Here is a 12,927-nt window from a genome sequence, read left to right as displayed (position 1 = left end):
GCCAATGTTAGGCCGAGAGGTACCAAACTGTCAGGTGCAATGCTGAAAGATTGGGATGCAGAGGAGATCTGTTATTCTGTGTGAAAATGGGAAAATTTGAAGAGGGACTGGTTCCTTCATACTGAGTTGAAGTAGCAGGGAAAACCAGGGTTGTCTGTGCCACCGAGGAGCTATAAGAATCATGGTGGCTGATTCCTGCTTGAGCTTGACAAGCATCTTGAGGATGAGAGGAATTGGAGGAGAAAGGTATAGAGAAACTTGTGAGTCCAACCAGCAGAAAAGCATCCGCTTACAGATGGTGAGGAGAATACTGCCGGGAGCAAAACTGGGGCAACTTGTTGTTGTAGGGGGATACAAACAAGTCTATCTTAGGAGTCTCCCCACTAAGAAAATATGGGACGCAGAACTGCAGAGTTGAGTGTCCATTCGTGTGGTTGAAGAAACCTGCTGAGTCCGTCTGCAAATGAATTCTATTTCCCTTGAAAGTATATTGCTTTAAGGAATATATTGCGAGCAATGGTCCAAGTCCAAATCTTCTGGGCTTCCAGACAAAGACAGAGAGAACCCGTGCCTCTTTTTTGTTTATGGAATAACACTGCGACCTGATTGTCCGTGCGGATGAGAAGGACGGTGTTGGTCACAATGTGCTGAAAAGCTTTGAGATCATTGTAGATCACTCTGAATTCCAATAGATTTATATGACAAAGGCGGTCCTGGGCAGACCAGTAACCTTGTGTGCGAAGATCATCCAGATGAGCTCTCCAAGCGTTAGTGGATAAGTCCATGATCAGAATTTCTGATGAGGAGGGGTATATAAAAAAAATTCTCTAGGCAGATTGGAAGAGTTCATCCACCAATGCAGCGACTGTTGAAGTGAAGGCATGACTGTAATGTGTTGAAAGAGTGTGTCGAGAGCTTGAGACCACTGAGATGTGAAAGTCCATTGAGGTATCCCAAGATGAAGTCTTGCAAATGGAGTAACGTGTTGTGGAAACCAAGTGGCCCAGGAGTACCATCATTTGTCTGGTTGAGACAGATAAGTCTAAGTGCAAAACTGAATCAAATTGTCTTGGCTTTGCTGAGGTACAAACGCCCTGAGATGAATAGTGTCGAACAAAGCTCCTATGAATTGTAGAGTCTGAAATGGCTGAAGATGGGATTTGGGGAAAATTGATTTAGAAATCCAACTACTGAAGGAAGAGAATTGTCATGGAAGTCACCACTGTCACCCCTTGCGCGGTAGGGTCCTTGATCAACCAGTCACCAGGTAAGGAAAGACTTGTAGACCTTGAGACCAGAGTGCTGCTGCCATTATAACCAGGCACTTGGTGAATATTCTGGGAGAGGATGCAAGGCCAAAGGGTAGTACTTTGTATTGATAATGGTGATGAGCGGCCTGAAATCAGAAGAATCATCTGGAGGCCAGATGCACTGGAATGCAAGTGTAGGCTTCTTTCAGATCCAGAGAGCATAGCCAGTCGCGATCTAAGAGGGGATATAAAGTTGCCAGGGATAACATCCAAAACATTTCCTTCACTAGAAACTTGTTAAGACCCCTGAGATCCAAGATGGGCCAAAGACCTCACGTCTTCTTCGGGACAAGAAAATACCAGGCGTAAAACCCTCGGTTTCTCTGCCCAGGAGGAACCCTTCCAAAGGCATTGAGAAGAAGTGATTCTATCTCTTGAAGAAGGAACATCTGCTGAGGGTTGAAAGAAGACTATCTTGGAGGATGATCAGGAGGAATGTTGATAAAGTGAATAGAGTATCCCTCTCGAATGACTGTTAGTACTCAGAGGTCTGTGGTAATCAGTTCCCAGCAAGGATAATACAGTTGAAACCATCCTCTGATAGGTTGAGGGAGAGGTTGGGATACAGGAACAGTGGCTCTGCTCTCGTCAAAAAGACTGAGCAAGCTTTTTGGGAGCTGTTGTCTGAGTTTTCTGAAGATGCTGTTGTTTCTGTTTCTTCTGCTGCTAGGGAGAGCAGCAGGTTTGGAAGAAAAATGCCTCCAATAGGGAAAAAAAAGGCTTGAAAAGCTTGGAAATTGAAGGCTTAGGCTTGGATTTAACCAAAGCATCCCAATATTTCTCATGGTCAGTGAGCTTTTGGGTAGCATTTTCAATAGAATCACCAAATAGCTCATCACCCAAGCACGGAATGTTAGCTAATCTATCCTGGAGGTTGACATCCATATCAGAGACTCTGAGCCATGAACTACTGCAACTCCATCTACATGGGAATCAACACTGCTCTAATTCACTAAATGCAACTCATCCAAAACACTGCCGTAAGACTAATCTTCAACCTGAAAAAATACGACTCAGTCACAACCTTTATCAAACAATTGCCCTGGCTACCCATCCCATCACAAATAACATTCAAAATATCTTGCATCATTCACCGCATACTTTATGGAAACTCTACGGCCCCACTCATCCAGCTCTTCTCAATGGCGTAGTCTACTTCTCACAGAACCCTCAACCGGATGCTACTAAATCTCCCATCCACAAAAGATCACTACAAAAGAATTTTCCATTCCATGCTTACCTTTCTAGGAGTAAAAACTTGGAATGGCCTTACAGAAATGACCAGAACTGAACCTTGCCACATCATCTTCCAAAGAAAACTGAAAACCCATCTATTCAACACTTAAATCTCCTGCATCCTCTCCTCTTCTCCTTCCCACCTCCTCTCCCCCCCCTTATCTCTCCCCTCCCTGTTCTCCTCCCTCTCCATCCTCTCCCCTCTCTTTAAAGTCACCATGAACCTGTATATGTATGAGCGACACACAAATAGAAGATTAGACGCCTCATTTTCACTGACATAACTGAGGCTCTGGAAGGTAATTCAAAGGCATCATAAGCCGATCTCGCCATGCACCTTCTAGCCAGGGCAAGGGTGCGAGAGATGCGACGAAAATCCTATAAATGTGAAGGGATGTACCTATCAAAAGAAGACAATTTCTTAAGTAGATTTTTGACATAGTAGGAAATATAGAAATTGTAGTTTAGGACTCTGTTAGCCAACATGGAGTTTTGGTACAGGCGACAGCCAAACTTGTCCTTCGCGCCCTGGTGGCACTGAGGCATAGACTCTGGCTGGAGTAGATTTTTTGAAAGTCAACTCTACCACCAGGGACTGATGCTGGAGTTGTGGTTTGTCAAAACCAGGAGAAGAAATGATTTTGTATAAAAAGTTCAATTTTCTGGGAGTCACAGTAATAGTGGAAGACCCAATGCTTTTAGAACCAAAATTTGGACTCCACTGTGGGCAAAAATTGTAAAAAAAGGGCCTAAATATGTAAATAGGATACTGGGCTAGATGGATCATTGGTCTGAGCCAGTATGGCTATCATGTTCTTAATGCACTCTCCTCAAGATTTAGACCCCATTTCCTAAGACAGCTTGGGAAGACCAGCACCTGTAACCCAATAACTTACTTTGTCTCATCTGCCACCTCTACTTCAGCAGGCGCTGTGATTGGTGCGTTAGAATGTCCTGCAGTTGGATCATCTGTGTTCAATTCACCATTGGTTGAGCTGATCACCTGGAGAAAGGAGTTGGAAACAAAGAAAAGAAAGTGAATTGGAAAGTGCATGGAGGCAACCCTTGTTCATGAGGCCTGGGGGGAAGGGGGAGGCAGAAACAGTATGTGTTCAGGGTAAAGTATATTTAGAAAGGCATATAGTGCCATTCAAAAGCTGTCACATTTGTTCTGCTTCACCTGTTTAAGATTTTAGTGTCAATATTTTTCCCCCAATCACAGAGATGAAGTTTGCTTTTTAGAACTGTGTGAGCTATGTATGACTATTACAAGTACTGGCTTCCTCCTTCCTAACTCCCTGTCTTCTAAATAACAGTTTGCTGATTGAAGATGCAGACACTTGGAAGTTAAAGATATCCACTGCTACAAAATGGCTTCATTCTTTTCATTTCAGACTTCAGATCCACACTGGCCACTGTTAAAAACATAATGATAGAACTGATAGACCTTTGAAAATTCCTATGTTTTTAAGCTCAAATCTGAGCTTTTGCAAAAGCTGCTCATTCTGCTTATGGTGTGGCATGTATCTGGATAGACCCTTAAGCTTGATAGTTGCTAGAAGAGTTCTTAAATTGTCATAGCAGGCTCCCATATCTCATCTCCATCAGGTGCCAGATTCCAATAGCACAGGACTAGAGGAGAAAGGTTCTAAAGAAAGGGGAGGGAAGGGAAGGGAAGCAAAACTAAGTTACTCATCTGTAACAAATGTTCTCTATAGACATCAGTATACAAGTCCTTACAGATTGTTGCCTTGGTGCAATAAAGTTTCTTCAGCTTAAATTTCTCTAGAAGCTTTAGAGAAACACTTGCGCATGCAAACCATTTCCTGCTTGCTGCAGTTGAACAGGGCTGCCTCACTCTCTATTAAACCTCAGAGTACGAAACAACTCCATGGAGAGATATACGAGAATTTGCATCCTACTTTTCACTAAGAACACCAGCTGGCATAGGAGTTAGCGCTATAGCCTCAGCAGCCTGAAGTTGTAGATTCAAACCCTGTGCTGCTCCTTGTGACCCTGGGCAAGTCATTTCATCCTCCAGATTGTGAGCCCACCATGTCAGTTGGGGAAAATGCTCGAGTACCTGATTTGCAACCTGTTCTGAGCTCCTTTGGGAGGACAGGCTAAAAAAACTGAATAAATAAAATCAATCTTGGGTTTTTTCTCCCCTAAGGACAAGGACTGTGAGATCTCTCAGGTTCCCTTCCACAGAAAAAGGGGAAAATCACCAAGAAAAGTTCTGCAACAGGCGGACACTAACATACTTTTGGTGGCAACAAGCCTTTTCTTATTTTATTATTTGGAAGGCAGCCTGGTAAAGAAGAAAAATGGAAGATTACGTTTTTACCATTGGTACTCTTCTTTCTGTAAGTCCCTTACGGAATCAATACTAAAGGTGTTTCACCTCAACCCGCAAACCAGGTCTTGCAGAAATCCACACATTTTTCTTTCCGCTGCTCCTCCCACTTGGCTGAGGAATACAGAGTTCCCAAAAGCCACCAAAAATCATTTGACCAAAACATAGAAAGAAAGAGGGCACAGGGATCACCCCGCTATACAACAGCGTTCTGTTTTGCTTTGCAAGATAAAAGAACAATTAATAAACAAGCAACCTGGCATGTACCAAGAGCACCAACTGAAAATCTGCCTTCGATAGAGATATGGATTCGTTCATACAGAAAGACGAAAGAAGAAATCTCTTGAATAATGTGCACCAATACACTTGGTTTTTTCGCCAAGTGTGTTGGTGCGCATTATTCAAGAGTTCTCACAGGTTTTTATTTATCATCATTTTTACTGCGGTTTAATCCAAACCTTATCAACCCTGGACCCCTGAGGAAGGTGTGTTTACCGAAACACAGACCATGTCGGGTCCTTAGGTTTGTTTGAAGGGTGGTAACATAACCGCATTTACATTTTATATAATAAACATTGCCTGCATCTTGTACATTTTGTCTGCAGTTCTTTTTGTTTCGCTCATACAGAAGCTGTTGGCTGGAAGATATTGAAGCCTAAAAGGAAAAACTTCCAGGGCAGAAATAGGCAGGCAATACTGAAAGACAGAGCAGACAAAGGGCAGACTGTATTGATTCCGTAAGGGACTTACAGAAAGAAGATTACCAAAGGTAAGAACCTAATCTTCCATTCTGTTACGTCCCATCTGGAATAAATATTAAAAGTGACATACCAAAGCAATGGCCACATCTAGGGTGGAACAGAAGAGCATGCCTTCAACACTGAGGCCTCAAAGTCGGCATCAGACTGAGCCAACACATCCACTCTGTAAAATATGATAAAAGTATGAAGAGATGACCAAGTGGCTGCTGTGCAAATATTAGCCAGATTAATCAATTAATCACTCAAGACTCTGCCAACAAAGCAGCGACACCTCTTGTCGAATGAGCTTTGAGAGATACCAGTGGCTGCCTGCCACAGGCAATATAAGTTGACAAATTGCCATGCGAATCCATCTGACAATAGATGCCTTAGACGCCAGACTGCCCCTCCTGGACTGGCGAGTGAGGATAGATGGTCAGAAAGATGGAAGTCATTGGTCCTTTCCGAGTACTGCAGCAAGACTCTTCGGACATCCAGTTTCCATAAGATCTTGTCCTTGTCATCAGATACAGTGGAACGAAAAGTAGGCAGACGAACTTCCTGATTGACATGAAACTCTGAAACTATTTTTGAAAAAAAGAAGAAACTATGGAAGGATACACTGGCCTCTGTGATCCGGAGAAGGGTTCTCTACAAGAGAGCCTGCAACTCCGAAATACACCTGGCTGATACAATCAAGGAATACTGTCTAGATCATAAGGTCCAGAAGAGATGCATGTTTGAGTGCAAAAAAGGAGCTGCAGCAAGGCCTTTTAGCACCATACTGATGTTCCATATTGGAAAAGGTTGATGCAGGGGCGGCCGCAAATGAAGCACCTCAATGAAAAATCTGGTCACATCAGGATGAGATGTAAGTGAACTGGAACAACTGTGTGCTCAGAAATAAGAAAGACCTGCCACCTGTACCTTGAGGGAAGCCACTGCTAGGCCTTTTACCAGACTGGCCTGCAAAAAGGCTAAGCCCACTGGAATTGGAGCACTCAAAGGCTCCAACCTGGTCTCTGGCACACCACTGCTGGAAAGCTTTCCAAGCCTTGATGTAAGCTGCCATGGTAGAAAGCTTCTTTGACTTTAGGAGAGTGGCAATCACGTCAGAGTATCCACATTGCAGCAAGGCTTTGTGCTCAACAGCCAAGCCATAAGACCAAAGCAATAGGGAGCAGAGGGAGCCTGAGCTTCTTGTCCCTCTGAATATGGGCCAGATCCATAAATTACAGATGGCGAGGCCAGTCTGATGCTACTAGTATAACCAGGCCAGGATAAGTCGCGATGTTGTGTATGACGCGACCTATCATGGGACCAAAGAAGGAAGACATAAAGGAGTTCCCGAGTTGGCCAAGGCTGGACCAATGCATCCAGTCCTAAGCTAGGATTAGGGGGACACTCAATGAAGTTACAGGGAAAAAATTTTCACTCAGAGAATAGTTAAGAGCTCTGGAATACATTGCCAGAGGTTGTGGTAGGGGCAGATAGCATAGCTGGTTTTAAGAATGCTTTGGATAATTTCCTGGAGGAAAAGTCCATAGTTTGTTATTGAGAAAGACATGGAGGAAGCCACTGCTTGCCCTGGATCGGTAGCATGGAATGTTGCTACTCCTTGGGTTTTGGCCAGGTATTAGGGATCTGGATTGACAACCATGAGAACGGGCTACTGGGCTTGATGGACTATTGGTCTGACCCAGTAAAGCTATTCTTATATTCTTATGTTGTTATGATAGTGACTACTCTCCCGGTTCCAGGATTTGGTGACATTTGGCACATTCTCCATGCCAGCCACATGTACTGCAGAAAGGGCTAACAGATGCTGTTCTGCCCACTGAAACAGCATCTGAGCCTCCTGATTTATGGGAGCACTTCTGGTGCCTCCCTGATGATTCACGTATGCTACTGCTGTGACACCGTCAGAAAATACTCACACTGCCTTTTCTTCCAGGGTGTTTTGGAAAGTTCTAAGCACTAACTGGATGGTCCCGAGCTCCAGACAGTTATCTGATGATGAGTCCACAGGCCTTGGATAGAATGACCCCTGCAATGAGCCGCCCCCCCATCTCAAGAAACTGGCATCGGTCATAAGAGTAATCCACTCCGTGATCCTGAGGGGCACGCCCTTCTCGAGAGCAGCTCCCCGAATCCACCCTGGCTCCATCCAGGAAAGGGGATGATGCTGCAGAGATCACTGGGACAGGAGGGACTGCTGGAGCGGTCACACATGTGCTCAGGCCCAGGGCACTACCTCCAGGAAGGCCGCCATGGACCCTAGGACCTGAAGATATTGCCAAGTAGTGGGACTTGGAATCACCAAGAGATCCAGGATTTGTTTCTAGAGCTTCTGTTTGCGTGGCTCAAGAAAAAAACACACATCCTTGGAGTCTGTTGAATCAAACGACCAGATAGTGTAATGTCTGAGATGAGGTCAGCTGACTCTTCTTGAAATTGACAATCCAGCCCAAATGCTGCAGGACAGTCACCACAGTTTCCACCGCCTGCTCGCACTCCAGTCTGGACAGCATCCAAATAAACCAATCAGATATGGATGGACTAGGACCCCATTCTGTGGAGATACGCCGCCACCACCACCATCACTTTGGCGAAGGCTAGGGCTGTAAACTGGAAATGATGCTGGAGAACATTAATCTCTGGTACTTTCGGTGTCCCGGGAAGATAGGAATATACAGTATAGATCAAGCTCTGTTAAATCCAGCGAAGCCAGGCATTCTTCTGGATTTTTGCAAGACCCAGTTCGTGGGTTGAGGTGAACCACCTTTAGTTTTGAATCTGGAAGAGACGTAATAGAATGGGAGGCATCAATAAAAGCAAATCTTTCATAAATTGAACTAAAAGTTGTATAGAGATGGTTTACTTTCTACACAGTAGTGATAAGCTAGTTGCACTAATGGGGCTAGTTTGAAGACCTGACTCAAACAGTTTTGTGTGGAATAGGAGAAAGGCTCTAGAGCAGCGGTCTTTGCTAATTTTTAAGCAAGGGCCAATTTGGGTCCAAAAGGGCTGAAGGAGAGCCAACAAATATCTTCCTAATTAGGGCCATGACACTAATAATGCTTTGACATTCAATTCTGCCAGAACACCTAGCTACGGTCACACTCACACATGCAGAATGCAGCTAAACCCTGTACAAATACATGACCACAAACAAAGTCCTAATATACAAAAACAAAACCCTAAGACACCAGACTCTGCATGTAATAGAAAAACAGAGAAACAGAAATAAATGTATTTCTTCCTGAACAGTGCAAAATATAAACAGAAGATGTAAATTCTCAAAACTTAATCACTAAATTGAAAATAAAATCATTTTTCCTAATGTTTTCCCCTGTTTTTGTGAGGACTCTTACCTACCTTACTAATCCTTTCTGTCATATAACATATCACCAATAATTGGAAAAATTACAGTAATCTTAACTATACATTCTGGTGGAATTCTTTGTGCCACATTTACAAAATGGAAAGAACAATTGCCATACAAAAAGGGTATTATAATAATTTTAAAAAGATTTGGGGACCATTGACAAATTATTGCAATGATTAGACATCATTTTCTACTGAAAGTACATTTATATTTAGGGAGAGGGGGGATGGTATAAAGTTCTATTAAAGATTTAATTAATAGATAAGAATATAATATTTATATGCTATTTTTTATTAAATTATTTGTGGGAAAGATGGGTGAGGAGGGTATAAATTTATGTATTTAAGATGATATAAGAAAGAAATTCAAGTGTTGTATACAAATTTTACCTGATGTAATATTGTGTACTTGATGTAAGTTGGAAAAATGAATAAAGAATTGGAAAAAAAAAGACCTCTTTCCTGTCTCTTAGCAGTCTGTCTTCCACAAACACTTGTTACCTGCAACTCATTAATTCCTCCTGGAAACCCTCCAGGAGACTCCTCCTGGAAACCCTGAATCTTCCACCTCAAAAGGTGCTTCTAGCTGACTTTTTCTCCTTCTCTTGTGAGGACTCTTACCTATCTCACTAATCCTCTCTGCCTTGGTTTAATATGCTTATGTAAAATTTATATCCTTACTTCTAGGGAATCCATTAGAGATTGATTCCATAGCTACACTCTCCACACATCCCTGCCCCTCATCCCACACACTTCTAGGCTCAAATTATATTTATTCTCCTATAAATCTCTCTTAGCAGTTCTCCAGCTGATACCACTACCAAACTTTTATCAGGTGATCTTCTTGACTAAACACAGATTCGCCCTATCATTTACTTAGAAACTAATTGGTTTAGTGGTGTTTAGTGGTAGTGCGACTGCCTCTACACCCAGAGATTGTAAGATAAATTCCCAGCACTACTCCTTGTGACCCTGGGCAAATCACTTAATCCTACACTGCCCACCACTCTGAATATGTAACCACAAAATACACAAAACCGGAAGTTACATCAAGGAGGGAATTGTGGTGATGGATTTGGGCTGGGGGGGAAAGAGGTGTTGGACCGATTGGGGGCCTTGGGGCTGGAGGGAAGGGAGAGAGGTACTGATGTGGAGGGGGAACTTGGGCTGAAGGGAAAAGAGAGGTGCTGGGAGTTGGAGGGAATGGAGTGGTACTGGATTTACGGCTCAGAGCTGAGGGAAAGGTGCTGGATCCTTGGGGAGTGTTGAGAGAAGGGAGAGGTACTGGATCTGGAGGGAGGAGGAGAGGGAAGGGAAAGAGATGCTGAACCAAGGGGATGAAGGGAGTGAAATATTTAACACAGTGGAGGAATGGAGGGAGGAAAGAGAGGGTGAGAGACACTAGTGTAAAGGAGTAAGAGGGGAGAAGCTGGACACAGGGAGATATACGAAAAGAGGGGAGATGGTGGGCATGGATGGGAGCATAGGAATAGGGACACAAAGGGTAATGCTTTATGGGGGTGGTATATGGATATAGTCAGTGGGGCAATGCCAGACACAGGAAGGTATATGGACATAGAAGATGGCTAGATATGAGGGAAAAGAGGAACGTAGAAAAGAGATGTTGGACTTGGGAGGGGAGGCATAGGGACACAGAGGGGTAGGGACACAGAATAGTGTTGATGATGAAGGCAGGTAGATGGGCACAAGGGAAATACTAGAAAGGGAAGTATAGGAGACAGACAAGAGAGATGCTTGATAAAAATGGGGAAAAAACATACACAGAGATGGAAGATGAATGGTAAGCATGGAGAAAGAAGACATGTCAAATGATCAGGAGACCCTGGCAAGTAAGTTAAGAGTAGACAGACAGAAACCAGACCCTGAGACAAATGTGATGTGAAGAATAAAATGACCAGACACCTAAAGGTAGAAAAAATATATTTTCTATTTTGTGATTAGAATACATCAGATTTGAAATATGTATCCTGCTAAAGTTGCTGTTAGACATAACTGGAGACTGCAAAGCCCAGGCTGTTAGGGCTCTCTTTGAAAAGGGGGTAGTTGCCCTAGTTGCACTCCCCTAACACTATTCCTGCCATGTGTGACTGAAATATTCTGTTAGCTTGATTTTTCTATGTAGCATTCAATAGTACCAATTTGACTTCGGTTTTCTCAATAGTGGAGGGGATATTTGTGAGGGGGAGGAGAGGGGAGACAGGGATTTTTATTTATAAAATTATAATTATACTGAATATCGTCTCTTTTTATATTTTAATAACATAAGTTCAGTATAAAATCATAACTATTCGAGGCTTGTGAAGATGGGATCAGATGGTTTTTTTAAATCTTTATTCATTTTTTCATCTTACAAGTGTATCAAGAAATAACATTTGAACTTAAAAACATCACTTGATATTCTATTACAATCAACTTAAATTAATGAAATTATAACCCCCCTCCCTCCTATCCCTCCCATATCATATGCATTCACATATATTATACAATATAATCTTTCCTATTAATCCAAACATTTAATAAAGAATCAGAAACCCCCCATCCCTATCCCATCATTTCAATTGTATTATTAAGGGAAAATGTTAACTACTCATTACAATAATCTGTTAATGGTCCCCAAACATCTCGAAATTTACTAAAATATCCTTTCTGTGTGGCTAATGTTCTTTCCATTTTATATAGATGACATAAAGGATTCCACCAAAAACTGTAATTTAATCTACTCCAATTTTTCCAATTAAATGTAATCTGTTGAATGGCAACTCCTGTCATAATAAGTAAAAGCGTATTGTTTTTTGAAGAAATCTGACTCTTCACTCTCATTGACATGTCAAATAAAATAGTATCATATGTTAAAGCCACCGGATTTTCTAATAACCTATTTATTTGGCCCCATATTGATTTCCAAAAAGCCAAAATAAATGGACAATAGAATAATAAATGACCTAAAGTCCCAGCTTCGAGATGACAATGCCAACATCTATTAGACTTAACGCGATCTAATTTTTGTAAACGAACAGGAGTCCAAAATGCTTTATGTAACAGAAAAAAACAAGTTTGTCTCATAGATACAGATACTGTACATCTCATCCTCCAAGACTAAATTCATGGCCATTGAGATGCAGTAATTTGATGCTTAATCTCAATACTAATGTCCCGAAGACCAGTTTTTGTTTTTTATTCATATATTCAGATATAGCACAGTTACTTACCGTAACAGGTGTTATCCAGGGACAGCAGGCAGATATTCTTGACTGATGGGTGACGGCACCGACGGAGCCCCGGTACGGACAATTTTAGAGTGATTGCACTCTAAGAACTTGGAAAGTTCTGGTAGGCCGCACCAGTTAGGATAAGCCAGCTAAGAAGCCAACCCGGGGAGGTGGGAGGGACGCAAGAATATCTGCCTGCTGCCCCTGGATAACACCTGTTACGGTAAGTAACTGTGCTTTATCCCAGGACAAGCAGGCAGCATATTCTTGACTGATGGGTGACCTCCAAGCTAACAAAAAGAGGGATGGAGGGAAGGTTGGCCATTAGGAAAACAAATTTTGCAAAACAGATTGGCCGAAGTGTCCATCCCGTCTGGAGAATGCATCCAGACAATAATGTGATGTAAAAGTATGAACTGAGGACCAAGTAGCAGCCTTGCAGATTTCCTCAATAGGAGTGGAACGGAGGAAAGCTACAGATGCTGCCATTGCTCGGACTCTATGGGCCGTGACAGAACCTTCCAGTGTCAGTCCGGTCTGAGCATAACAGAATGAAATGCACGCTGCCAGCCAATTAGACAACGTATGTTTAGAAACAGGACGTCCCAATTTATTCGGATCAAAGGACAGAAAGAGTTGGGGAACTGATCTGTGGGGTTTCGTATGCT

General features: G+C 42.6%; 1 protein-coding gene across 2 annotated transcripts in view; it reads right to left on the bottom strand.

Moving 5' to 3' along the window:
• Positions 1–12,927, bottom strand: part of CSNK1G2 (casein kinase 1 gamma 2) — a 129,928-nt gene that overhangs the window by 5,708 nt on the left and 111,293 nt on the right. For both annotated transcript variants that reach the window (XM_033956779.1, XM_033956778.1), the window contains one exon: positions 3,443–3,549. In XM_033956779.1, the coding sequence (XP_033812670.1) occupies positions 3,443–3,549 (107 nt within the window). The remainder of the gene's footprint in view (positions 1–3,442; positions 3,550–12,927) is intronic.

The sequence above is a fragment of the Geotrypetes seraphini genome, chromosome 8 (genome assembly GCF_902459505.1).
Source record: "Geotrypetes seraphini chromosome 8, aGeoSer1.1, whole genome shotgun sequence".
NCBI lineage: Eukaryota > Metazoa > Chordata > Amphibia > Gymnophiona > Dermophiidae > Geotrypetes > Geotrypetes seraphini.
This window is presented reverse-complemented; position numbering and strand designations above follow the sequence as displayed.